The sequence below is a fragment of the Dissoconium aciculare genome (genome assembly GCF_010015565.1).
Source record: "Dissoconium aciculare CBS 342.82 unplaced genomic scaffold K489scaffold_9, whole genome shotgun sequence".
NCBI classification, from domain to species: domain Eukaryota; kingdom Fungi; phylum Ascomycota; class Dothideomycetes; order Mycosphaerellales; family Dissoconiaceae; genus Dissoconium; species Dissoconium aciculare.
Genome location: NW_022984959.1, coordinates 606,280 through 632,613, shown reverse-complemented (window position 1 = coordinate 632,613; position 26,334 = coordinate 606,280). Strand labels below are relative to the sequence as shown.

The 26,334-nt window shown below is 54.0% G+C and overlaps 11 protein-coding genes across 11 annotated transcripts; 6 read left to right on the top strand and 5 right to left on the bottom strand.

The window, feature by feature from the left end:
• Positions 1 to 484: 484 nt before the first annotated feature.
• K489DRAFT_389803 (MgCDC14, mitotic control protein tyrosine phosphatase cdc14) lies at positions 485 to 2,585 on the top strand (the record flags this gene model as incomplete). The annotated part of the gene is made up of 3 exons (XM_033606544.1): positions 485 to 563; positions 620 to 940; positions 1,006 to 2,585. The coding sequence occupies 3 exons, from the start codon at positions 485 to 487 to the stop codon at positions 2,583 to 2,585; spliced, it is 1,980 nt and encodes a 659-aa protein (XP_033458159.1).
• A 496-nt stretch (positions 2,586 to 3,081) lies between these two features.
• On the top strand, positions 3,082 to 3,920 carry K489DRAFT_402910 (uncharacterized protein; the record flags this gene model as incomplete). Its single annotated transcript, XM_033607065.1, has 1 exon — positions 3,082 to 3,920. Exon 1 carries the CDS (start codon positions 3,171 to 3,173, stop codon positions 3,918 to 3,920), a length of 750 nt encoding a protein of 249 aa, XP_033458158.1. The 5' UTR covers positions 3,082 to 3,170.
• A 1,290-nt stretch (positions 3,921 to 5,210) lies between these two features.
• Positions 5,211 to 5,921, top strand: K489DRAFT_295001 (Calcipressin; the record flags this gene model as incomplete). The annotated part of the gene is made up of 1 exon (XM_033600289.1): positions 5,211 to 5,921. A coding segment is annotated over one exon (711 nt), but the record flags the coding sequence as incomplete, so codon positions are not given.
• A 971-nt stretch (positions 5,922 to 6,892) lies between these two features.
• Positions 6,893 to 8,644, bottom strand: K489DRAFT_266151 (uncharacterized protein). The gene has a single exon (XM_033600080.1). It carries the CDS (start codon positions 8,143 to 8,145, stop codon positions 7,000 to 7,002), a length of 1,146 nt encoding a protein of 381 aa, XP_033458156.1. The 5' UTR covers positions 8,146 to 8,644; the 3' UTR covers positions 6,893 to 6,999.
• A 158-nt stretch (positions 8,645 to 8,802) lies between these two features.
• Positions 8,803 to 9,928, top strand: K489DRAFT_372056 (putative nuclear pore complex subunit; the record flags this gene model as incomplete). The annotated part of the gene is made up of 4 exons (XM_033603298.1): positions 8,803 to 8,805; positions 8,862 to 8,900; positions 8,989 to 9,104; positions 9,169 to 9,928. The coding sequence occupies 4 exons, from the start codon at positions 8,803 to 8,805 to the stop codon at positions 9,926 to 9,928; spliced, it is 918 nt and encodes a 305-aa protein (XP_033458155.1).
• Positions 9,929 to 10,967: 1,039 nt separating this feature from the next.
• Positions 10,968 to 11,719, top strand: K489DRAFT_266279 (uncharacterized protein). Its single transcript, XM_033600081.1, has one exon. It carries the CDS (start codon positions 11,137 to 11,139, stop codon positions 11,557 to 11,559), a length of 423 nt encoding a protein of 140 aa, XP_033458154.1. The 5' UTR covers positions 10,968 to 11,136; the 3' UTR covers positions 11,560 to 11,719.
• Positions 11,720 to 12,663: 944 nt separating this feature from the next.
• Positions 12,664 to 14,155, bottom strand: K489DRAFT_382156 (uncharacterized protein). The gene is made up of 2 exons (XM_033605307.1): positions 13,705 to 14,155; positions 12,664 to 13,628 (listed from the first exon to the last, which is right to left on the bottom strand). Exons 1-2 carry the CDS (start codon positions 13,786 to 13,788, stop codon positions 12,885 to 12,887), a joined length of 828 nt encoding a protein of 275 aa, XP_033458153.1. The 5' UTR covers positions 13,789 to 14,155; the 3' UTR covers positions 12,664 to 12,884.
• A 3,937-nt stretch (positions 14,156 to 18,092) lies between these two features.
• On the bottom strand, positions 18,093 to 20,027 carry K489DRAFT_265894 (uncharacterized protein). The gene is made up of 2 exons (XM_033600079.1): positions 19,287 to 20,027; positions 18,093 to 18,432 (listed from the first exon to the last, which is right to left on the bottom strand). The coding sequence occupies exons 1-2, from the start codon at positions 19,726 to 19,728 to the stop codon at positions 18,215 to 18,217; spliced, it is 660 nt and encodes a 219-aa protein (XP_033458152.1). The 5' UTR covers positions 19,729 to 20,027; the 3' UTR covers positions 18,093 to 18,214.
• A 264-nt stretch (positions 20,028 to 20,291) lies between these two features.
• K489DRAFT_382152 (uncharacterized protein) lies at positions 20,292 to 22,739 on the bottom strand. Its single transcript, XM_033605306.1, has one exon. It carries the CDS (start codon positions 22,440 to 22,442, stop codon positions 20,553 to 20,555), a length of 1,890 nt encoding a protein of 629 aa, XP_033458151.1. The 5' UTR covers positions 22,443 to 22,739; the 3' UTR covers positions 20,292 to 20,552.
• Positions 22,740 to 22,873: 134 nt separating this feature from the next.
• Positions 22,874 to 23,906, top strand: K489DRAFT_382150 (uncharacterized protein). The gene is made up of 2 exons (XM_033605305.1): positions 22,874 to 23,313; positions 23,407 to 23,906. Exons 1-2 carry the CDS (start codon positions 23,176 to 23,178, stop codon positions 23,716 to 23,718), a joined length of 450 nt encoding a protein of 149 aa, XP_033458150.1. The 5' UTR covers positions 22,874 to 23,175; the 3' UTR covers positions 23,719 to 23,906.
• Positions 23,776 to 25,533, bottom strand: K489DRAFT_432991 (uncharacterized protein; the record flags this gene model as incomplete). Its single annotated transcript, XM_033608501.1, has 1 exon — positions 23,776 to 25,533. One exon carries the CDS (start codon positions 25,531 to 25,533, stop codon positions 24,154 to 24,156), a length of 1,380 nt encoding a protein of 459 aa, XP_033458149.1. The 3' UTR covers positions 23,776 to 24,153.
• Between the last annotated feature and the right edge of the window lie 801 nt (positions 25,534 to 26,334).

Genomic DNA, 26,334 nt, shown 5'->3' with positions numbered 1-26,334 from the left:
CCTGTGCGCCAAAACAAACAACAGCACAAGGCGAGGTCGGCAGAACAGAGCTGAACGCACGGGCCTAAAATGTATGACAAAGGCGTCAACATGGGCGGTTCGGCGGGCGCAGCGGCCCGCTCCTCTGTTGTTTATTTTGGCATTCAGTTGTTTATGGCAACAGGCTTATTAGTCTCGTCCTGACGCCAAACAAGAGCCCTGCAGCATAAACAGCTATCACTTCGCTGTGATGGTCCTTGGAGCATCTTCTTATCAATCCTCTTCTCGCCCATGTTTTTGCGCATTCGATATTGCTCTTCGTGATTGACAGTCCTCCCTCCTCGAGCCTCACGCTTGTACTCTACCACCGGCTCCGCGCATTGCTCTTCCCTGTTGGCTTGGAAGCGGGCACACGACCTCCAAGCGCATTTCTTCCGGAACCTCAATATAGATCAATTGCGAACATTGTCTCCCAGCGCTCACATCAGAGCTTGTCAGCGCCAACATGCCTCAACCGGCTCGACAGAGCCAGGCCGATGTGCCATCGGTGACCAGCTATGGACAAGTGATTGAGTATATCGAGAGTTAGTGGACCACGTGGGCTCGGCGTTCGAACAGCTTCCTGACTCTGTCCTACTAGATCGCCTGTACCTGGCATCTTATACCCATACACCAGATGACAATACGCCCTTCCCTTACGTGGGCAAAGAAAGCCGGTCGCCATCTAAGAAATCGTCGCGCGCGCAATCTGGACCACAAGCGGCGCCCAAGGCAGCGCAAGCACTTCCACCCGTCTATTTTTCCATCGACCACAGCTTGCTTTACAACGCATTCCATGCTGATTTCGGTCCGCTTCACATTGGACATCTTTACCGCTTTGCAGTCCAGCTTCATGACGTACTGGGACATCCTGACAATGAACACCGTCCGATCGTATTCTGGAGTGGCCCAGACTCTAGGAGTAAGTCGTTGATCCATTGTTGCTGTTGCGATTTCTGCACTGGACTGTTACTGACATTACAATAGGTCGAGCGAACTCCGCTTGCATTCTTGCGACATACATGGTCCTGATTCAACACTGGCCTCCACACTTGGCGCTTGCGCCCATCTCACAGATGGATCCACCATGCATGCCGTTTCGCGATGCAGGCTACAGCCAAGCCGATTATTCTTTGACTGTACAAGATGTGGTATATGGTGTGTGGAAGGCCAAGGAAGAAGGACTGGTGGGACTTAAAGAGTTCAGTCTCCAGGAGTACGAGACATTTGAGCGTGTTGACATGGGCGACTTCAACTGGATATCGCCCAGCTTTCTTGCCTTCGCATCACCCAGCCACCAGCCCGTGCACATCATCCAACCTAGCGAACCCATGTACGCACAACTCCCGCGATCGCTTTCAGCCGTGCAGCGCGACAAGACACTCCCGATGCCCTTCAAGAACATTTTGACTCATTTCGCCGAGAGAGGAATCGGCCTCGTTGTGCGATTGAACTCAGAGCTTTACTCTCCAAGCTACTTCACAGCCCTTGGCATCAAGCACTTGGACATGATTTTCGACGACGGAACGTGCCCACCACTCAAACTGGTGCGGAAATTCATTGATCTAGCACACGCGGTCATCAATGTGAAGCGGAAGGGAATCGCCGTCCATTGCAAGGCGGGTCTCGGACGTACAGGTTGTTTGATTGGAGCATACCTGATCTATCGTCATGGATTTACGGCAAATGAGGTGATATCATACATGCGATTCATGCGACCAGGAATGGTTGTGGGTCCTCAACAGCACTGGCTCCATCTGAACCAAGGGACCTTCCGAGAGTGGTGGTATGAAGACACCACTCGGGAGAAGATCTTGGCTTCGATGCAACCCACAACGCCGACCAGACTGCACCAATCTGCGAGCCGCCAACGTGTGAACAACACTCAAGCTTTCACTCCTCCAAATGCCGACCGTCATTCCAACAGCCCTCGTAGGGCTCTGGGTGAGATTACCAACAACGAAGCCTCACAGTCCTCAGTAGCCACCAACTGCACAGATGATTTGAAAGGCACTGGCGTCGCAGATGAGAATCTTCCGGCGCCAACACCCGGTCAGCCACGCAAAACAAGCAAGATCTATGGCGGGCGAAGGAAGATGATGGAAAACCAGCCATTTGACTCCGCGCCTAACACTGAAGTAGTGCAAGTACAGAGGTCAACGGTGAATGTATCCCAGGATGACAGCGAGGAAGAGCAGCTGCTCCGCTTGCTTGGGCGCAAGTCTAGCCTGTCCCCGGCGAGCCGAAGCGGCAAGCGAAGGGCCGTATCCTGCACCACGACTACGACTACGACCACCAAGTGGGATGTGCCGACGGACGGTAGTGATGTTGAGAATCAACTTCAGGGCCTCGATGAGCTCGATCTCCCCATGGACGAGTATGCGGCCAGCCCCACCCGACCGAAGACACCGAGCTCAAAGACCGGCAGCGGCATTGGTAGCATAAGCGTTGGCAAGCGCTCGTCACCGCTCCGACGCAGCACCGATGGCAAGACCAGCGTCCGCAAGACCAGCGGTCGCATTGGGAGCGCAGGTGGGCAAACACTACGAGTACAAAAGAGCTCATGAGCGCTTTTGATGAGTGATGTGAACGCATGCGTCCCGATGGAGTCTGGAGCGATCATTCTCATGATGCAGCAAGGCGTTTGGAGGGTTGGATGAGCAGGTGCACTTTCGTATCACTGCTCCATGTTTCTCGTTCTGGACTGTTTCAATAATCTCTTGCATATGAGCCAGGGGTTTCATGCGCTTATTTCATGTGCACAAGGCGTGCTGGGGTTTTGGGGGCACGGGTCGGATGGTGTTTTGATTTTGCTCTGGCATGGTCACAGGCGCAAAGGAGTTGCATTTCACGTACGATAAATCCATCGACATTTCTATCTATTCATTAGAAACCAACCTGGATCGTTCGCGTGCACGTGAGTTTAGGAGAGGAGTGACTTGTAATCGGCACATTGGTGCATGCGGGACCTTGTCCCGCAGCCGGCCGTCGGCGTTTGCGTTTACCGGACCTGGCGTAAGTTTACCCCCCAACAAGTCACTATGTGAATAAACTTCCGAGGCTCAACATTCGGCTGCCCCGTTGGCGATAGGATATCATCAATCTTTTCCAGCTCTGACGACATGTCTCAGTGAGACAATTCCATTCCCAAAATGTACGACGAGAAACCATGTGATGTAGAGTCACCGCATGCCAAAGTCGCGAGTTGCGATGCACGTCTGTTGCGTCTGCCGGGCGAAGTCCTAAACATCATTTTCGAATTGAGCGCCCCAACCAAATCTTTCGTCGCCCTCCACGCGTCTGGCACGCGCAAGCAGACCATTGCGTTCCATCCTCGACAACCGGCGCTGGCGTCGACATGCCGAAAACTACGAGATCAATTCCCACTCGAGCAGTACTATGCGACTAATTTATTCCTCCTCACGGAGAGCATGTTCCTACCGGGACGACTCGAGGAGTTCTTCGCCGGCAGGCCGCTGGCAAAACGCTACCTCCGACATGCTCGGATCGATCTCTTGGGGATACCCTGGATCGATCCCTCCAGTCGTAAATTGTTCCTCTCCGCACAGTCCCGCGTCCGCTTCACGGCTCGTGTTACAAACGACGGCGAAGTCGTCATCAGTCGGCTGAAGACGAAAGTATGCTGCTGTTGGCTCCATGCTATTGCCAAGCGAGCTTCAATAGGCAACGACCACGAAGGCCATCTAGCGGAATTCCTCCTCGGATATGCCGCGAAAATCAATGGGCGCTACGCCGAATCACGTCAGACGTGCCCGGAATGTGGTATGGCAAAGACGGGATCGAATGCAGAGGACCTGAATGCACGATTTGTGATTTTCTTCATTTTTGGGCTCTTCTTCGTAGTCTTGGGCATGTTGCTGAAGACGAGGATCACGGGCTGATTGGCGGGTTTCAAGGCGTTCTCGAGCAGGGGCGGATGTTGCGGCACGTTGAGGATATCGATATTGCTCAGCGTCCGACCCATTACAGCGATATGACTATGGTTTGCAGAGCATCACATATAGATATAGACTTTTTGAAATTCTCGTTGACCTTGCGGATCTCGGGCTGCCCTTGCTCCACCGGAATGGCCAAAGCAGCAACTTAAGATTCAGGGATTGCTGCCCATCAAGATAATGCTCGTCCGAACGCGTGGCGGAGTTTGCTGTTGGGGCACGTCGGATGACCAGAAGACAGATCACACCAGGCCGCAATCTTCAGGAAGGACAGCCTGTGCTCAAGAGGCGTCCGGGTTACATCGACGTACCTGACGAGGTTGGACATTACAATGCTCTTCACACGAAAATGAAACAGGATGTCTCGTCCCCTCCGTCATGCGCAGCGTAAGATGCCACAACGAGCGAACTCAACAACGGAGGGGGCATGCGCTTGGATGTGACCCAAGTTGCGACACAAGGATGCGTGACCGGCCGAGATTGAGCGAGGCTACTGCGCCGTTGTCGAATGAGTGAGAACGTTAAGCACTCCGCCTTGCACAAAGGGCAGGCGGAGCAGCAACGTGTTTGCGCGCTCCAATCTCAGCACAGAATTAAATGTGCGATGCAACATTAGTTCCGAGACACAGCGCAGTGACTGTCGCGTGCAGTTCGTGCATACTCGGACAAGAGCGATGCGTAGGCAGTGAGGTTGACATCGGCATGCCATCGGGTTATTTGACTAGCCCAGAAAGTGCCTGGAAGGTCCTGGAACGGGCGGGACTGGACTCGGCTGGGCTGTTGAGAGGGAGAGGAGAAGGATGATGAGGAGGCCAAAGAGGCTGAGTTGGCGGCAGACCGAGCGCCAAGCCGCCCGCCGGATTGTCTCTCTGCCCAGGTGCCTACGTGCCTACCTAGGTACGTAGGTGGGTATGCTGAGATCGAAGGGTCCAACGGGTCTTCCCTAAAGCCATATCTGATGGCGTGAAATGATCTGCTGCGCCACCACCTCTGCTTGCATGCCTACGTACAGTCGGCATGTATGCACAATATATATCTAGTCCACCTAGAGTCTCTCTGGTATCTCTAACCATCTTTCACCCTCAGAAGTCTACACTCTAGTAACGTCGACTTCCAGGATACTCGCCAGAGATCAATACAACAGCAGTCATACACAACAGTGGATCGTGCGTCCGGCTTCATACTGCCAACAAAGCAATGGCGGTCGATATGCAAACTCTAGTGTCTCCAACACCGCGGTCACCCAACTTGTCCCTTGATCTCTCAGACCTCCCAGCTCTCTCACAACCATCACCACCGAGCAACACACTCCTCATAACAAATCTACAGTCTCTGGAGATCTTCACCTCCGCCGTTCTCGAGAACATCACTCGCGCCATCAACGACCAAGCCCAGATCCACACATTCGCGCCACTCAAGTCCTTCCGCCGCATCGTCGTCAGCTTCTACACCACCGAAGATGCAGTCAAAGTCCGGCAACTCCTCGACGGTGAGAACGTGCTTGGCAACCGGATCCGCGTCTACTTCGGCCAGAACACCCGCATCGACCTGGAAGACCAACATCTGCAAGCGCCCAAGAGCCAAAAGCTCTTCTTCATCTCTCCGCCACCGAGCCCGCCGATGGGCTGGGAGATGCGCAACGAGGAGCCGCCGAACAAGGAAGTCCACGCCGAGGATCTCGCGGCCGCCCTGGCCAACCTCCACACGCGGCCGTCCCCCCACGAGGCGCTGCACGTTGAGACCGAGCGGGCATCTGCGGCGCAGTTGGCCCACCGCCAGCGCTCGCGCAGCTCGACGCTGGTCTATCATCCCAGCGACCATGGCGATTCGCCCAACTTGCCAGCGATCGCGGTCGAGGACACCAGTGAGAGCCCGGGGGACATGTCGCCGGTAGAAGGCCTCGAGACTAAATTCCCTCACACTGCTCGACCGCCGGTTGAGCTCATGGCATTGTAAGAGGCGGAGGCATTGTTTGTAGATTATTTGATATACGGAACGTTGGCGTGCATGTGCATTGAGCGGGAGTGTGGAGCATGGGCACGCAACATTAAGAAAGATTGCATGGGTTGTGTAACACAGTAATGGGAGGGTTATTCTTTGCATTTCATAAAGGTACATTTATCGTATTTCTAGAAGTAGATAGGATTATTCCCCAACGACCTAGTATTCCCTTCAACTCAACGTTACAGCGGAACTGAAAGGGTGTCTGAAGCTTCCCTCTCACATGTGGTTTTGGTATGCCCGCGGATCAAGAATCGAGCTAGAATGCAGAGCTCGTCTCAGATCAATCCTTCCCTTTCCAGATCCTGACGAAAGTAGCATCCGGCAGCCGTGCGGTGGAAATAAGCCGCCGGCCAGGGCTGGTAGTGCCTGCCGTCGGAGACTCGCGCGCTACGTGTCAGCCGTTGAGTGTCCCCACCAGCACTTGATGGAGCACTGGGTGCGTTCAGCTCTTCTGGCTGTATAGACTGGTCATCAGAATTTCTGAATCTGCTCGGGATGATGCCTTCGAGTCAGGTGCTGCTCCAAGTCTCGGAGAATTGCGGGTCAAACGCTAAAATTTGGGCAAGACAAAATTCTTAGCAAAAAGTGTCTTTGAGAGGCTGGCCGAGTGAGTGCAGCATCACTGCGACCCTTGAGTCAATGTACCCGAAGAGCCATACAGCATCTCGGAGAGCGAGTTACTCTGACTGGGGGAGATGGATGGGCGTGATTCGGGGGCGAACATACCGACATCATCCGCCGCCGCAGTGCGCGGTTGTACGTACGGACCAATCTCCTCTGCCAAGCCCGGGTCGTTCAACAGATTGACCACATCCTGTCCGTCCTGCACCCCAAATCGACCGTCATCGTGATCCTGTTCATGGTGCGGAATCCCGTGCTGAGCGTTGCGGCCGTCAACACTGAGAGGATTTAGTGTGGCGCCCGCGGAGGAATAGGTAACAGCGGCGTCCGCCTACCGAGAAGAAACATGTCAGCGCTTTGTTGAATATGAACGCTCGCGATGGAGAAAATGTCATGGAATTCATTCGTATGGCGATTCCCAATGATCGAATTTATGACGAGCGAGGTCTGCATCGGGGTTGGGCACGAAATCGACAGGAGTGTAGTCGGGGAAATAAGAGGCAGCATCAACGGGTGGCGGTGTGTGCGCGTACGACGGTGCAGGTTCAATATCAACAGCAGGGCTCGCAGTTGTGGGACTAACTGTCTCGACCATTTTATCGCCTTCCACTCGGACCTGGCGGTCCGCCAACTTTCGCATCAGGCCCAAAAATTGGCTGTTCTTAAATTTGTCCGACTGGTTGTGTTCGACTTTCTCCAGTAGCTCCTGTGCCGTAGCGGCCAGGGCATCATCGTCGTGCTGCGGCTGCTCGATCATCGATTCCTGCAAGGGCAACTCCTGTGATACTGCCGGCAGCTGTTCCATGTGCGAGAGTGGTTCGTAATCCATATCCATTGTTGCTGGTGGCCGTTGCGAGAGAGGCTCCTCGAACCGTTGTACATCCACTGTTGTGGATGCGACCTGCTCAAGCACTGCCTCGACAGGCTGTGCCTGTACTTGCACGTCGGCGTCCGCCATCATATCCTCTCGAGCGAGATCAAAAGCTCTTTCAAAGGCGGCCTCGTCGAAAGCATCCACCACCGGCGCTTTGCCTTTCGTGGATAAGGTCTCAGGAACGAAGCTGGGCTGCGCAAACGAGCTCTGGTAACCTGTGGCTCCATACCGGGCCATCTGCTGGAATGCCAGAGGAGAAGGACTGGATGCCCGCGGCACACTCTGTTTGAACTGGTCGCGAAAGCCAGTCGCCCAGCTCGAGGAATCAGCGCTGGCCGGGAATAACCCCGACTTTTGCTGTTTCAGCTGCGGTTGTGCAGAGATGGACATGCGCTGGAAATCGCTCGCCCATGACGGCAGTTGTGATGGAGGCGCGAAGCGAGAGGCCGCTTGATATGGCTGCATATGGTCCAAGACTGGAGGTGTGCTGCGTCCAGCTTGGAATGCTTCGAAGTCAGGGTCCAACAGACCAGCGTTTGCGTTGGCAGACCGAAAGCCTTGAGGTTGATGCCGCCGACTTGTGAAGCGATCCTGTTGCAGGGAGCGATCCAACGACGTCTGCTGCTTAAATTGCTGCAGCGCGTTGGAAGGTCCACACACTGCTTCGGCCATCTTGATCTGAGTCCTTGCGATCTTAAGGTACGAATATGATGGAGCAGACTCTGACGGTGGAGACGGTGGCAACGACGATAGCGGGTCGATGGAGATCGGACGAGCGCAATGCGAATGAGACGTCGAATATAGGGAAGAGGAGGCGCCGCGGTAAGTGAATAAAGAACGACAGTGATGAGACGGTAGAAGTGGGGAATGTGAAACGGTGCAGTAGTTATTAGAGAGGTTCGGTCAAGACGCCCGAGAATCTGTGATTAGTGATCGAGTCAAGTGCATCGATCGGGGGTCAGCCTCTCGCCGTTTGTTCCACCCAGCCAGAAACCTCGGCATCCCCAAATTTCGCCCACGTGAGTTGATGATACCGTATGTTTGCGGGCCACCGTAGTGGCGGAGGCTCTTTCCAGAACTGCCGCCGCATTTTCAGGGCTTTGCAGTGACTTTTGCAAGATAAGATGATCTTATCGTGTTCACAGGCAAAGTGCCACTACGGTGTGCCAAAGCACTGTGGACCTCATCAATTGCCCAGGTGTCGAATAGAGCTCGCAGGCACCACGAGAGGCAGACGTGCGGCTACGGGAGAATCTCCACCACACTGTCATTTATAACTTCCGCCGCTTGTCTTCAAGGTGCCATATTTGCTGCCTCGACCACTCCAACATGGTATGCACATGGCTCGCAGACCAGACAATCGGTATCTGAACTGACGTGATCCGTAGGCTCAAGTCATCTCCAACTCTGGTCACGATGACATGATTGTACGTGTTCAGCTTCAGAAGCATTCCGACGATTGAGCGCCGTAGTGCGCATGCGACAACTTTGGCTGATTCGTTCGCGGGGATATAGCACGATGCTGTCCTCGACTATTACGGCCGACGGCTTGCGACGTGTTCTTCAGACAAAACCATCAAGATCTTCGATGTTGAAGGCGAGACACATCGGTTGGCCGACACATTGAAAGGGTACGCTCTATCTTTCGGACGGATGTGTGCATGCGCAGATGCTGACGGAGCGAGGCATGTGTAGTCACGAAGGCGCAGTCTGGTGTGTCTCTTGGGCGCACCCCAAATATGGAACTATCCTGGCTTCGTCCTCATACGATGCGCGCATCCTGATCTGGCGGGAACAAAATGGACAGTGGCAGCGCATTTACGAGTTTTCCAACCACACGGCATCGGTGAACCTGGTCGCATGGTCCCCACCGGAGACCGGATGCCACCTTGCGGCCGCGAGCAGCGACGGCCACGTCAGCGTGCTCACTTTCGAGAACAACACATTCAACCACGACATCTTCAATGCCCACGCTCTCGGCGCCAATGCAGTCTCCTGGAGTCCCGCTGTGCTCCCAGGCCAATTGACAAACGCACAGCCTGCGGGACAACCTCCAGCGCCTGTGAAACGCCTGGTCACCGGCGGCTCAGACAACTTGGTCAAAATCTGGTCGTACAACTCGTCGACGCAGCACTTCGACAACACCTGCACGCTTACCGGACACTCGGATTGGGTGCGGGATGTCGCATGGTCACCTACGCCGCTTTCGAAGACATACATTGCCAGCGCATCACAAGACCACACGGTACGGATATGGACACTGGCGGCCGGCGCGGACATCAACGACCCGAGTGCTTGGAAGAGCGAAGAGTTGAACTTCGAGGTTGTCGTTTGGCGCGTGAGCTGGAGCATGGCAGGAAACGTTCTGGCGGTGTCAGGCGGTGACAACCGTGTGAGCTTGTGGAAGGAGAAGCTAAAGGGTGGATGGGAGGTGGTGAAGACGATCGAGGAATAGAGGTCGGACAGGGAGAGGGATGTGGCTGCTCTATCTATGGATGGATAGAGAGCTTGGACTTGCAAAGGTCGCTCATTCGAGCCGCGTCCAAGGCGACAGGCAGCGAGACTGGCGCAACCACCGAGCTTGTGGAACCACGGAGCATCGGCGCCTTCCATGCTTTCCGGCCTCTGTGAGCAACACGAGAGACGAAAAGCAAACCAATCATGTCCTTTAATGAGAAAAGAAAACCATCAATCAATGAATGCCGGCGAGGCCCCAAAAGCGTGCGACAGTGGACTTAGCTGTGCAGCAATCGGTGCAACCTCGATGCCGTATAGCACCCGCTTCCAGTGGGACCAACTAGCACAAGTGAAAACACAACGACCACGGCTTGCGCTGATCAGGAAGGTGAGACCGGACATATCGTGGCTGAAGCCTGCTTCTTTTGCATATCAGGGACGTGACTGCTTGCCCATTTGATTTCCGTATGATTTAGTTTCCACATCGCTGTTCCGAATCATTTACCATCGTCCTGAGTCCGCCCTATTTGACAAATCTTGGAAAGAGAGACGGAGAGAAGACAGAAAGCTACCAGAAAAAGGAAACTCCCAACTTGAAGAGATCAGGAAAGTTTTGCAGTACATTTTGATCGCACCGGATAGACAACCTCAGACGCCTTTTGCATCGAAGAACTTGCTGGAGACACGCAGATTCCAATCCCGATGAGTTCCAGCCGAATTTATCGCGAGAACATCCTCTTCTGGAATGCCGGGGTGAGGCCCGGATCCAGCGGAGAGCGCCATCATGCATGGGAGGAGCCGTCTTCATCTCGCAAGAAATGGCGGTCCGGGAACCACCAGAAAGAATCATCAGGTAAGCCATTTGCATTTCTTTCGAACGAGAGCATCTTCATGTCCGCTCCGTTTTCACATATGGCGCGAAAACAACGAAAGGGGAATTGATGGGATGTTCTTCTCTCTCCATACTACAGGGCGACCGTCCTCATCTTCACACGAGGCACGAGCACATCGCGATCAGCGATCGCCGGATCATCATCATCAGAAGAAGAAGGTCTCGTTTGCACGAACCTCGAGCTCGGAGCACGGGAGGACGTACCTGATTGATCGCAAAACGCCACCTGTCGCGATCAAAGAGAAGGCGTGGCAGACGACTCGAAGGTTGGGTTGGTGGACTCGTTGAGGGAAGGGGATGTCTGTCGTGTTTGTATGTGGTTCTGTGGTCGACTTGATGTGTTTGTATTTTGCTCACAGGGTCATCCTGGGGGAGGGTTTGCAGTGCTGGTCACCGCTGCTGAAATTGTCCCGAACATTTCTTGCTTGTATACTCTATGGTTTCTCTTGGATATCGGCATACCGATCCTCTGCCAGGGAGAGGAAGGCGACGTTAGTTTGCTACTTGTAGCAAATATTAGCATACCTGGGAGGAATTCCAACGCTTTCCCCATTGGCTTTTTTGGTTGTGATGAAGGCAGGCGAAGACACCATGGTTCTCTCTCTCTCTACCTTTCAGCTCGAAAACCTGGGACATTTCAAATGTCATTCCAGCACAGCACCAGCGAGGCTGCCCGAGCGAAGGATCGCATTGGGAAGTATGCTGGACAATCAAACGTGGCACCAAGTAGCATCTAACTCGATCATCTTGGATCCGAAGAGATCGAAGATCACGGCGGCGCATTTGCCGAAATCGGGACATAGGCGGGAAGCGTACACGCTCCCTGTACCATAAATGCGTCCTGGGTGCTCAACAAGAGAGGCGCTCCGTCTCCCGGTCTGACTGGAAATGGACCAGACCGCCCGCAAGCTCTGTGAGGCCGCCGCGATCAGCCCAGGCGTGTGCGAAACCACGGAAATCCTCATAGTTGTGGCCCATGGGAGAGAGGAAAACAGTTGATCAATCATCGGGATCCGCGGCCCGCGATGCACAAAACGAGATGACGATTCGACATAGATCAGGCGCCGCCGCCGAAGGGGTGAAGCCGTGGGCGAGCCGCACCACGCATGTCATATGGTCCCGTGGTACAGGGATAGCACTCGGAGCTGTGTCTTCGTCGAACAACAAGTCTCATCGAGCCGCTGCTATGTATTAAAGCCACGTACGATAGACGAGTTGCGGGATGGAAAAGTGATGAGTGCAGGTGGTGGTACGCGGCGCGTAATACGTCAGCGGAAATAATGGTACATTTCCCTCGAGGCGGGGATCCGATGTCACCGCGATCAATCTGAGCAAGCCCGAGGTCAGAGACTCGCGGGGGGAGAGAGAGAGAGAAGATATAGGCTCGACGACGATGATCGCGATTGATGAATGCCGTGGAAATTCGACATGCGCAGATCATCTGGAAAATATGTCCAGAGTGCCTTGTTGTTCTGATCGGGGGGAGAGGTGCGGTGCGGTGCGATGCCCGTCCACGGGCGATGAGCTCACAACGTGGAGGAGGGCAGACTGTCCTGAGGCTTTTCGGGAGCCGCAGTTTAAGCTTTCGGCAGCCAGCTTTTAGCCTCCAGCTTCCCTCCACCTGCAGACGGTGTGACGCACGAGACCGGCGGCGATCAAGAGCTACAGCTTTGTGATGGCATTCGATGATGACAAGGAATAAAACAAAGACATGCGTGAACGGACCACTGAGTCCCACCGACTTTGGCAATGTAGAATGGAAATGTGTACACATGACTTGGATAGAAATTAAATTTTTGCAGGGAAAAGCATCCTGAAATGCAGCTGGGAAAAGCTAGCTACTCGATCCTAATTCATTACAAGAAGGGGACACGCCCACAGGGGTACATGTTCATTTCTGGGGGGGAAGTGGTATCATAGCGCATCAAAACGAAAAATGGGAAGGCGGCTCGCATCCGCGTTGGCTCGCCTTCACCTCATCAAATCTCTCCTCCTCTGTCTCTCTCACACCGTTGAAGGTTTATCCAAAACCCATCTGCACACTCCTTTCGTCACAGCTCGCTTACAGAGCAAGGACGGCAAGGGCAGCGAGACCGAGGAAGGCCGGCGCAGCAGTCTTCATGGCGGCGTTGGGGCTGGTGGTGGAGGTGGTGGCAGGGCGGTTAGAGCTGACCGGGCTGGTGGTGACGGTGCTCTGGCCGGTGGTGGCGGTCGAGGTCGAGCCATTGCTGGTGACGGCAGTGGTCTGGCCCGAAGTGGTGGCAGCACCGCCGGCAATCGGGGTACCGTTGTAGCCGGAGATGGTGGTGGAGCCGGTGGTGGTGGTGAAAGCCGAGCCGTTGCTGGTGCCGACGCTGGTAAGAGCCGAGGTGGTGATGGCAGTGGTAGTGGGAGCGCTGTTGGCACCAGTGGCACCACCGACGGCTCCGGCAATGGGAGTGCCGTTGTAGCCGTAGATGGTGGTCGAGCCGGTGGTGGTGGGCACAACAGAGCCGCCATCAGTGGTGTAGGCGCTGGTCAAGGCAGAGGTGGTGATGGCAGTGGTGGTGGGAGCAGAAGCGACCGCGCCAGTGCCGGTCGACTGGGCAGTGCCGTTGTTGCCTGAGCCTGCACCAGCGAGGACACTGGAGCAGTAGGTGATGCCGGCAGCGATGGCAGCTTGAGCATCGGCTTGGTTCGGGCAGCTTTCGTTGGAGCAGTCACGGATGCCGAAACCGTAGTTAGGGGTGTTGCAGTAGCAGACCAAGTCGCCGGCGGTGCAGCCGAGCATGGGAGCCTTGTCGTTCATGTTATTGATGCAGACGGTCTGGAAGAGAAGCGAGATCAGTCGATCGGTTCAACGGTACCATGTCTCAACAGACTTCCTGGCTTCAAGAACTTACACCACAGGCTGGGATGCCGGCAGGGATCTGGACCTGGGCAGCAGCGGCAGCAGCGCCGACGATGATGAGACCGAAAGACTTCATGATGATGTTTGAAATGGAGAGGTGGTAGTTGACGTTGGTTGCGATGGAGAGAGATTAATGGTGCTGAGTCCTGCGACGAAGAAGCTGTGATTAAACGTTGTTGTTGTTTGTTTGGAGTAGGCGATCAGGTTGTATTGTATATAGGAGCGCGCGTGGTGGATGAGAGAAGACGTTGGCGGAATCGCGGGGCGATGGAAATTATTATATCCACGATGCAGATGAGCTACTGTACGGGTTCAGAGAGATGGGAACGGGCGACGATGACCACCTACACCTGCACCTGGGCATGTGGTGACATTTTGGGAGGGCAATGGATGAATTGGGTGCAGCCCAACAAGGGGTGGGCAGTCATCACCGTAGAGAGTAGAAAGAAACCTGGGAAGTCTAGAGTGCTGCTAGCCCGGCTGCGTATGATTGCAGTAGGAACCACCTAATAACAACTAAGGGATGATTGCAGTACCTGGGAATCCACCTAGCGCGTCTCTTTGGCGCAAGAAGCCGGGACCATCCAAACCCACACCACACCCGGGCACACCCATCCGTCGTCACTCACCACTTGCCCGTCACCATGCACACACACACACACACACACACACACACACACAAACACACCTTTCTCGCTCGAGTCGGTAGTGGTTCATACTCTAAATGAAATACCTGCAAGCGCTACTGTCTGCCAATAAACACTTCCGAAATACCACACCATCCAGGCAGGAGGAGCAACAAGTACTGTACAGCACACGCAGTACCACCATCATCGTACCTTGCTTTCCAGTTTAGTGAGCTTCGTTACGGTGCGGCTCCCCATGTGTGGTGTGAGGTGAAGAAGGGAAAAGAATCCGGAATAGCAAGTGACTTCCAGACTTGTCTCCAGGTATGAGTTTGCAGGCTCAACAGGCGTGTACACGCGGCAGGCGCAGTCAGCCCCGGCATTGAGCAGCTGCAAATCCTCGTCAATTATCCGGGCCATCCAGGGCCAGACCTGGAGGTCATCATTCACATGCGATCAGGAGTTCTCCATGATCCCCTCATCTTCGCTGGCAGAGGCGACGAGTCCGCGGTGCGAGACACATGATGCCTCCATCAGAACCCGATCGAAGAGGACAATGTGCATTGAGACAAGTGCGCGGTTCGTGGCTCGAACGGTCAGATTCTCACGCAGTTGACGCGACGACTCCACTCCTGGTACCGACAGCAACCGTTAACAATTCCCACTTTCGCATCAGTAAAATCCTTCCTTTGCCGTGTTGGCCGCAGGTGTACATGCGCCGACGTCAACGCTGAAATCTTCAATGGATTTTGCCCATCTGTAGCAGAAAACTTGTTCGAAGCACCAAACGAGGGCTCAGAGAGATTGGACCGGCAGGAGCCGATTCTGGTGGAGCTCGGCTTCAAAGGTAGGTCAAATCGCAACCGCCATAGCAACCATCTGCAGCTCCACAGCATGGCCAACTCACCAGTCGGCCTTATTATGACGACCATTTGCCGAGCTACTTTCGATGATCTGGCACCCACCTGCAATTCTCCTCGATCGTTTGACATCATAGGGTGAATGGCGATCCTTCTTCAGAGATGTTTTCCACCGTGATGACGAGACCTCATGACGCGCCTGTGTCAATCACAATCCACTTTTGTGAGCATGTCGCACTGCAGCAAACACTTCACCTTGCCGCATCGGTCATGATTTGTGGACAGAGCACACAAGCACGAGACATTCACAGTGACTATGTCATCAGAAAGCTGGCCCGAATCGCATCCTCGATGACAATGGGTGGATCGTGACTTCGATGACGGCTCGGACGTTGGTGCTATGAGGCTGCAAGGCCATGTGCTATCGAGAACTACGGGTTCAGGCGTGGGATGCATATTCATCCTTCAGGTGCCCATGTAATAAAATCGATGAGTGCCAATGCTTGCTGTCCAGCGCTGTAACTTGGAAGTCACCAAGCTAGTGCGAATCAGATCTGCACAACCATTGACGAAGCACTGCTGCCCATGAATGGATGAAGAAGACAATGATCGGTCGGCGTCCTTCCTACTGCCAAGTTTCTGGTGGCTGTGGTGTGTCATCAAGTTTGCGCTCCAGCCACCAATTTCGCGCTTCATCGACATGATCATCCAATCGTCCCTGTTCCCTGTTGGCTCGCTGCCCGAATTCACGCCCAGTAAAGCAAGTTTCTCGTTCCGGGTTCTGTCAATTGTTGCCCGTGTTGTGTTGCAGTAGCTCCACCTGCACGTATTATCCCACGGACAATCTGCACGATGGATCGCGAGAAACATATGACTGGACAGGGCGGCGAACTGCGAGGTAGCAAAAGCGTTTGCATGTGCCTACAGTCATGTCCTTCGATTCGCATCCTCGCTTGTGGCACTGTCGCGTCACTGTCATGCGCCCGTTCCGATTTCTTTCCTTAAGGTTCGTTGACACTGTAAGATTCATCACTGCGCAAGAGCGCAAGCCCGTCGGCGAAAACCGAACAAGGGCTTCCTCGACATCATTCCACCAGAGTCGTTAGGCCCCCAATTGACATCGCCAGTAATGTCATTGAAATTTATGCATATATCGTGGTACCTAGGCAATGGAAGAGTCTGCGTGCGGGCGCAAGCCAATGACCTTGATGACACTCCATTGGCGTCGCGTGGGCGAAACTCGACAGATGAGCCTCTCACCTCGATTCGCCCGAGACTGAGACATATCATTTCCCTCCAATCGCATCGGACGCGAGCTTGCGGAATCGACCGTGATGTGGTGATTGGATTTTAAATCGCTCGGGATGTACAGTTACTCCACAGCGCGGCACAACCCCATCGCATCTTCTCCTCCTCCCATCGTTATCACATGTGTCGACTCCTGGAAATTTTCCTTCTAGCCCCCGGAGCGAGTGCTCATTTCCCAGAACCTTGGTTCAGCGCTACTAGGAATCGACACAGATACATACATACAGCCCGAGGTTTATCATATCACCACGAGCATGCGGGCCGGACGCCGACCCGTCGTTTCAGCAACGCCCGCTTTCACTCTAGTTCACTTGACGATAGAAGAACAGATGGCGACAAGACGCCGTTTCGTCAATAGTGCCTTCTCTCCTGGATTGATCACTCTATTCAAACCGCGCACCCCGATCCAGGTTGGCGGGCGTCAACACAGCATAGTGATAGCACGTCGCCCTCGACTCGAGCGAGCCTGTGCTGCCCATGCGCAGTCCACAGAATGTACTGAAAATCGAGCCTTTTAGGTACGATTTGCGTGATAATCGGCGACTGTCGGGCAACCGCGGCGCCGCGTAATGAGATGTATCCAACTCGATCCATCATGGCCACTCGTTGAGGCCCTTGACAAATACAGTGCTCTGCCATGTGCTCCAACTCGTACTGTTCATTCCTCTGCAATCAATCAATCAGAGGAAACCTGCAAGCGACGTGCACGTTCAAGCTGCACTCACACCGCAAGTGCAAATCCCCAATCAGGGAAAAAGCCCATGCATGGTTCATCGCGTCCGCGTCACTCCTTCTCAATAGCTCACCGTCGCGTCGCATAGCATGATAAGCCTCGCCCAGACCCGATTCCACGGGCATTCAGCTGTTTGCAACCTGCAGCAGATCATCAGCCACATTCGTGCCACAGTCCAGACCCCCAGCCACGTATTTGTCCTCCACGTTGACAGGGAAACACATCGGGAGTGCTGAACCTTCCTGCGCCTCGGAAGGTGGATATGCTTGTCGACCATGATGAAGCGACCAATGGAAAATTCCAACGAACCGCTAGATTAGTGCAACAGTCGATCCGCAGCTAGAGTTTACGAGGACTCAGGTATCCACAGCACAGACGAAGCGAAGAAACGGCGAATCGTGATGCACCTTAGACGGCGATTGTCAGTCGCGCTCCCTCGCGTCGATCATCTGCTGAGAAGCCTGTTCCCGCCTATAGGGTAAGACTAACGACTGCGCAAGATTGATATGATGTGCCAAGATAGCTCCGAGCAACAAGTCAGGTCCTGCATGTGAAGCACAACAGCAAAGTTTTGGGAGTCACACGGTATTTGTAATCGTCAGACTCGAGGATCTGGCTGCAAAGGACAACAAGTAAACCTGCGCTTCTGGACTTCGACTCCGATGTTGGCACCCGTGGCATCGAAAGCAGATGGGTGATTCGTCCATGCTGATGCATGTATTTTCCCTGCATCGTATGCGGCCATGATTCTCCCTATCCAACGTTCCACGAGGTCATACATCGTCCACTCTCTTTTCGACAGCCCGTCGGCCACAGCTTCGAGCTGGTAGGGCTACCATCTACTCCTCGGCCGGCCGAACGACGCTTCCAGATCCGTGGCATCCCGCTTACATCGGTCCCAATCGATCGAAACACGGACGTAGTTCCAGTATTCCTCAATGGCATCGTCCCATGCCGGTCCCATCTCGTTTGCATTCAAGTAAACGATCTCGCCGGCGTCCTGTTGTTTGATCTCGCTGCAGACATCGAATTCGATCCATCGGCCATGATTGAAATGGGCGGATTTGATGGTACGCCGGAATCGTGAAGGCGCGATGGCGTCGTTGATGGGACGATCGTACGGTTTGCAGTGCCGTCGTCGCTGTTCACGGAGCTCGGGGGTTGATGTCCACTATTCGTCAATTGCGGCTGTCCTATGGTGGTCGATATGCGATCAGCATCTTCGCCCGATACCGAATCAGCACAGACGAGGAGCAGAGCTGGCTTCGCGATGCGCTTCACCCTGGTTGAACTCACGTTGCGGAAACACAGAAAGCAGAACTTACCACGAGCTGCCTTCCAATTCCGTCGCTTCGACCCATTCCCATCCGCCCGTAACCTTCTGCACATGATACTCCAAGTTCCTCCCCATCATTGTGATCCTCCAGCCCAGGATACGGCGGGCGACGGGCCCACGGGCCCATGCCACACCGTCACGCCGCCACTCCGGCTGGAAAGCCAATGCCATGACAAGGTGGCTTTGAAACTCATATCGGTGTAGAGCGGACGACTTGGAATCGAACAGTTGTGCCACGGCGTCGGGACTCTCGCCCTAGAAGATTCCATCCGCGATCATTCCGGCGCGGTCTTCGGGTCGTTGGCTCATGAACATCCCCGTCCTGTCCAGCCACGCGAGGAAAGACTCTGCGGGCGAGTCACGATCAGCCACTATTCGTATTGGTTGATCCTGTTCCGATGCTTCATTCTCCCTTCCCGAACTAAGCAGCGCATCCGGTTCCGGAGACAGTTCTCCCACCCAATCCCCAGGATCGGCGTAGATGCTGAAATCCCCCTTCCGCGGCGGCAGGATCCGAACGACTCTTGGTTTACGTTTCGACCGCTGGGGCGAAGGTTCGGTATTCAGGCGCTTTCCGCGATTGAGCTCTGCGTCCTTGTGAGTCTCTCCGGAGCCTGAAGTCGGCGGTAGACTCGCAGGTGTCCGCTGCCGTGACCCCGCTGGCAACGAAGGAGATTTCACACGGTATTTGCGTAGATCTACTATACTGACCTTCTTTAGAGATCGCGAAGTCGCCTTCGGCTTCTCCGGAGTCGGTGGGAGGATCGGAACGTCGCAGCCGCGCAGCGTGTAATCGTATTCCCTGACTCGGGTGGGCGTCGGCACGCGAGTACAATGCCGCGACGAGGGACAGGCGCGAGCTTTCAGGCGTGCTCGCTTGCCGTGATAGGTGCCCTTGGCATCCCACTAGAAATTCCAAGAATGCTGCATGCGCTCTTCGCTGATCGCCTGTAACTGTGCCCCCAACCATTTCGAGCTGAGTTTCCCCGAGTGATGCTCGATCAGACGGGTCGAATCCAAGCGGCCTTTGCTCGGAACGATGTAGGGTTTCGGTCTCCCCTCGGGGTCGATCCGATAGTGGTCGGGGAGGCTTTCTTCGAGGGTGAAATCGTTTCCTGGCTCTGGTAGTGGTGGATTGCTTCGAACCTGCCATTTCGGGGGTGGTGGTGGTGGTGACGGCGACGACGGCGACGACAACGACGGCGACGCTGTTATTTCGCTGCTGTCGCTGCTACTGATGCTACCGCTTCGCTCCATCATGGGCGCCTCGAGCGCTTCCACACCCTCGAATATTTGAATATGCTCTGCTCCCCCGATATCCTTCAATAGGTCTGACAATAGCTCGCGGGGAGGCCAAGTTGGCGGCGGCATGTCAGAATCGGCGGTAGTCCCTGTAGCCAACGTCGCAGTGACCTCCCCATCGCCATCTTCAGAGATGCGATGACGACAGTGTTCATCGCGAATAACGAAGGGCTTTGGCACCGGTGCCTCGGCGCTGAATTCCTCCTCTTCGAGAAGCTTCTGCCACGCAGGAATTCGTGAAATCGATGCCATTATAGTCGTACTTGAAGCGAAGGATATAAATCTATCTGATGTGATAATGAAGCAGCGAAGCGAGCCGTGGCAGAAGATGACGAGAGCTCAATGTTCGGTGCCGTAGGGATGCCCAGGTGAGTTGTATGTCTATCCTGGTGTTGACTCAGCAAAGGCTCTTGCCATTTAGATTGTGTGCTGTCATTTGTCCGTATCAGTATGGCAGTCACCTGGAGGTTACCGGTCACTACTGCTGGCGATGGAACAGCAACGCTGGCTAAGAGACTAAGCCTGGATCCATCGTCTATTTACAACAGCGTTGACCGTAATTATTACATACAACGTTCAGTGAAGCAGAAAGCAGCACTGGCCGTGATGATGGCATGAAGCGCCTGCGCCTCGTACCCACCTCAACACGATCGAATTACTTGTTACAAGATGGTATCACAAAATTTTGTCCATCCACCTATCATAGAATCCTTTGCCAAGGAAAGCTTCTTCCTCGTCCTCCCAGCGCTTTCTCTCGATTCGCTGACGAGCGTTGAAAGCGCGCACAAATTTCCAAGCTTCGGTATCAGCCAAGTTCCAACCTTCCACAGCACGACGAATTCGACCAAAATCTTCCTTGGCAGTCTCATCGACATTCTTCTTCTGGCGCAGGAGCGCGAACTTCGTGCGTGCGCTTTCGAGCAGCGATCGCTGAGCCGCAACATCTTTCTCGTCGAGTTTGTCGCCATCGCCAAATTCGTGGCCTTTCCGGGGAGGCGGCGGTCGACCAGGGGCGGAGACACCGCTCTCCCCTTTTTCGGCCTCCTTGCGACGAATCTCAAATCCTAGTACCCAATCGAGGTCTTCGAGAACTCGACTGCTGTCCTTCTGGAACGGCCGCTCCGCCGTCAACCATATCGAGCGGGCGTTACCATCATCCGATGCCACTGCGTCTTTCAGAGTAGGCAGGCGAGCGAAGGATGATCCCGATTTACCCAAGATGTCCTGCGTCAATGCCCGGATCCACAGATCGCGGGACGTCTCGCGACGAATGAAGCTCACGTTCATATCCGACTTGGATTTGACAAGGGTGGCGATCGTATAAGGATGAGGCAAAGTGCCGATGGTGAAGATTTTGCTGTCGTTGCGATATCCGCTGGGTGTTGTGATGGCGAAATGATTGCTGATACAGTGTTCACACCTTGCACGGTTCGGAGGGCAAGACGCTGGGATTGGACTGAACGGACAGTGTGTGAGATTGGTCGCGATCGACATGGCAGACTCGATGAGTACCGAGGCCTTGTCTGGCATCGGCTTCAGCACGGCGATGCCTTTGGGGAAGCTGTTCTGCCAATTCGAATGTAGATGACTGTTGATCAAGGCCGGAAGCATCGCCAGAGCATCTCCCACCGTCGACGGAGTATCTAGAAGTTTCCGGATCGGAACATATTTGGATTTGATCGTGTCTGCGCTGTAATATGCAATAGAGCCGGTGCCTGGCTCGAGCTTAAGGTTCTGATGCGAGACTGCTTCATACATTGACTTGACGCTTCCAATGGCTCGAGATGCGAGTGCTTCCTGGATAGCGGAGTCCACGCGATCCTTGGACCCCACATAAAGCGCTGTTCCGAGATCTTCATATTGGGCAAGCTCGGGATATTCACCCCGTCGTAGAAAGGTGAGCAACGAATCGTCGTATCGACTCATTGGGAAAGCAAGCCAGCTGGCCAAGATTCCTGAGCCCATGTTGCTCCATGCAAGCCATCTCATCAGTTCCTGCTGCATCTCAGGCTGCAGAGACAAACCTTGCATTGTCTTATACAGTGGGTTGTGCGTCGATTCTGCACTCGTCAGAATGACGGGCTTGAAGCCTTGCGCCCACCAAGCGCGACGCCATGCGATCAATATGTCCTGTTCTGCCTTCTTGCTCTTCTCGTCTTTTCTCCTTCCACCAGGGTCATAGTAGGTATAGATGGGCGGTCGTGGGCGCACAGGTGGCAACACAGCGCGATCTTCGTCAAAGGTCACACTGTCGCTGAATGGATTTCTCCACTTCCAATCAGTGTACCACTTCGCCTCGCCACTGCTGCTGTTGGCCTGCTCCGGAGGCGGCGTATGTGCTGACGGGCCGAGAAGAATTGGAACGTGATCGACTACGTTCTGCGCAGCTTCGACGGCATGATGCACACCGGCTTGAAGTTGAGACCCAATTTTGGGCACCTTGTCCAGAAGAGGGTCGAAGTCATTTGTGTTTGATGTCCCGAGGAAGAAAAGTCCGAATAGGAAGAAGAGGCTGAGGCCGAGAACGAATTGGAAACGGCGTGGGAGCGATGGCAATCGAGCCATCATCCTCGATGGCATACTGACGATGTGAAGACTGATCTACTGTCCACAAGCACTGCCAATATCTTCGTGTCGCACGTGTACCTGCCTGTCGTCGTTTCGGAGCATCAGGTCTTATGTCGCGATCGCAAACTCCGTGCTATCTCCTGATGGAGCAAGTCCTGGGCATTGTCTTCACACGCCAACCCTGGAACGCAATTTCGCCTTTGTGTGTGCCTGCTTTGATCTTCAAGCTTCACATGATGTGCTGATGATCGGCAGACTCGGCACGTGTACGGCGACACTAGAGTCAGCGTTGTCTGCCGTCGTTCATGATTCCCGAACTGAGGAATTCAGAATCCGTGGATGACGTGGTCGTTAGGGTTCCAATGAGCCAAGGGGCATTGGCAATTCGAATGCAACCACTCTGGAGTGCTGATGATCATATTCGTCCATGGCTGGATATAAGACGCAGGACTGAATCGCTTATTGCTGTGATTGTCATGCCGTCCTCGACTCCGAACCCATTGCCTGCGCCCGTGATCCACCAAAGCATCGGACGTGAGTAGTGACGACGAGCGGAAGCCGTGGTTTGGCAGACGCAAATACGAACGCGGCTGTGTGACGACCAAACTCCAATTGCAGCCGTATCTACACGTTACGCGCGACCACAAATGTACCGTCCGACAATATTTTCTCACTCTACAGCACCTCGAATACACTTGCAGTTTGTTCCATGTGATACACCATAAGCATCATGGCTTCCACTCCCTCCGCGCACCGAGGTCAAACACGGAGTCCTGAATCATTCGAATCGCAACAAATGCGGGACAACGCAGCCGAAATCCTAGAGAGCTATGAGAAGTTAAGTTGGGTGTCCTTCAACCGTCATGAGGTATGTCACACGGACTAGGCGAATTATGACCAGGTTTAGATGATCGGGAATCGGGAATCGTGACCTTGACGTACTTACATCTGCCCGTTCAAGAGCATACCTCAAACGCGTCTCTATCTCCAAAAGATCATCGCAGGCTTCGACCCGGCTGTAGCGGGAAAGGCCTACTGGAAAGAAGACTTCACTCCACATCCGTCCAAAGAGAACGAGCAGCCGCAGTCAAGCAGGAAAGGCAAGGAGCGAGTGAGCTTTGCGACCAGTGGAGAGACACCCGTCCAAGCCGAATCGAGTACTCGGCGGGTATCAAAGGGTAAGCCACCGACATCAACAGACAACGGGGCTGTCGGCTCGTCGTCTTCCTCGTCGAGAAAGCGTCAGCATGGAAGTGAGATGGATATATCTTGATATTGTCCAAACTTCATTGTCATATTGATCAAGTCCACGCTTCATCAGCCACAGACTTCCGCTTCTCTGAATCGTACTAGTTTCTCGAATACCTGATGCTATTGAGTTTGGAATGACTCAACGCTACCTCACTATGCTAACAAGCTTTCTGGGATTGAATGATGTGCTACTTATACAGGACCTAAATTTCATAATGTGTCGATCGGCCGCTACACGGGGAGCTGACCCATGACCAAGTATATGCCTCGCTGGTCTGGACGTGGTACTGTCAAGGTGGCTGTGTTTTCGCAGTGCCCGATGCATCGACAGTACCATTCTGTACTCTTTGCGAGGTATCAGATGGCAATGGTGATACTACACAACCCACAAGTTTCCCTCAAGGTAAGCCAAGATCGAAGCGGCACTGACTCATCGCGTTGACGCCAGTGGAGCCACTCACTTCAATGTGATGAAGCCAGCATGGTGAATCAAGGGAAACTCGTCTCCAGCGCTACTATACCGATTTGGCCATGCATGAGGACCGGTCTCATCATTGATCGAAAATCGCTTGATTCCATCTGTCTCGTGTGCTTGGGCAATTTTTGGATACGCCATGGCTGAGCCCTGGGGTGCGAAACTCGTCGCACAATCTTCGTATCTGCTCCCCAAGCTGTAATGTTCAGAAGTGGTCCCGCCGAACCATCTGTTGCAATAGGAGGACAGATGCTGCATTTCGCCTGGTGTTGGTACGCCACGATTTACCAACCGGGCAAGATCCGCCAAGTAAGAATCGTGACTCGGACCGTTCTGTGTCTCCATACTGGTATAGACGTCGTCAAGTTGGAAGCCCCAGCTGCTATTCGCGTCGAGCATGATCGGATGAGGGCTCATAGAGGCATTTGTCATACCAGGCATTAGTCGTAGATAAGCCTCAACATTATGAGGCCTTTGCCGTCCGTGACTGCTATTGTCGCTTGGGCCGAGAGCTGGTTGATCCGGAGCAGGGTCAGCAATGACACCACGATTGACATCGAGCTGCCCATGGTGCGCGACTGCAAACTTTCGACCAAGAGCAACGGCAAAGCTATCCTCAGCGGACTCTTCCAGATCGCTCTGGTAGTCTCCATCGCCATTGATCTTGCTCATTTTTCCCGGACTTTCGGTCGGCTTGTCGATCCCGGGCGATATTTGGCCATTCTGACGAGCGATGTTGTCGATCATTGCTTGCATGTCGCCGTCACCATACCCACCGCCCGAATGCTCCTTACCGCTGGCGGTCTCGGACAATCGCTTTTTCTCGATTAAGTCCGCGATATAATATCTCATTGCGATCGGAAGAGATTGCAAAGTCATTCTGCCCTCTGCAATGCGTTGCATAGCGCGGATGGGATCGTGACAACCGCTGTCCGCGGACTGCGATAGAACACTGCCATTTCCGTACAGCTGGGGACAGCCGGTACTTCTAGTCACGTCATCGTAGATCGAGTCGTCCATGGCTATTTCCCTAAAGCTGACTGTGCGACGCCGTCCTTTGCAATCGACTCCCAGTTGCGCGTGATTCAAACTCGGCCCAGTGAGATCAGAGGAATCGATCTCCTCGACCTCATCCGTCTCTTGCACGCCATGCGGCTCAAGCTCTCGGGTCATGTACCTCGCTCCTGTCCTTTCATTCGATGTAGCCACAGCGAGATGTCGATTCGAACCGCGCGCCTGCGTGGCTGATCTGTCGTCGGAGCTATCGTTTGTTTCGTGACCTTCGAGTTCCGGGCTATGCCGGGCGTCCTCGTTGGCTGCTTGCTGTGATGATTGTGAGCGTAGTCCTATTCCCGACTTCATCCTCGGATTTCTGATATTCTTGAGCTTGAATTTGCGGGCCTTGTTGAAGCTTACGCCTGTAGGGTGACATTTATCCCTTAGAATAACTATCAGTTTCGTGAGCTGATGTGCACGCAGGGTACTTCATACCAGCCAGCATCAATTACAAGACCTGGAAATTTACCAGATCTCACGTGCGTCTCAGCATGTCGGCGGGTGAACCAAGCATGTTTCCAGTCCTTCTTCGCTGCGGCACCTACACACAAGCCACATCGTGTCTCGCAACGTTGGATCACCAGGTTGCCTGACTTTGGCCATATATGGCGATGGTCAGGGTTGAGACAAGGCATCTTTGATCGCCACCATGTGTAGCGTCTAGTGCTTTGCAATAGATTGTAGCAGTGGATTGGCTAGCTTGTGGACCAATGCTCATGCGGCCGAAGCAAGTGAAGGCAGGCGAAGGTTGGACAATTGGACGATTTCTTTACATTCGACGTGGTACCAGTCGACAAGTGAAATCAAAGAGGGTGTTGCTGCGCGTAGAGCAGCTTTGGCATGCAGTAAATGCACACAATGCGAGCATATGGCTTACTTTCGGATTCTGGAGCAGATCATGGGTCTGCTCTTCAGGCTGTTTGCGTGGTGCTGGCACTGGGTATGTTAGATTGACGTTGATGTCGCATCTGAAACATGAGTTTACGTCTGTGCCAGTTCAGAATAAGATGAGTAAGAGCTGTAGAGGAAGTGAGGAATGCTGTCGTCCCTGTGGGCTTATGACGGAAGCGACGTTGACTTTGGCAAGTGAAGCCGCAAATGTTCTCA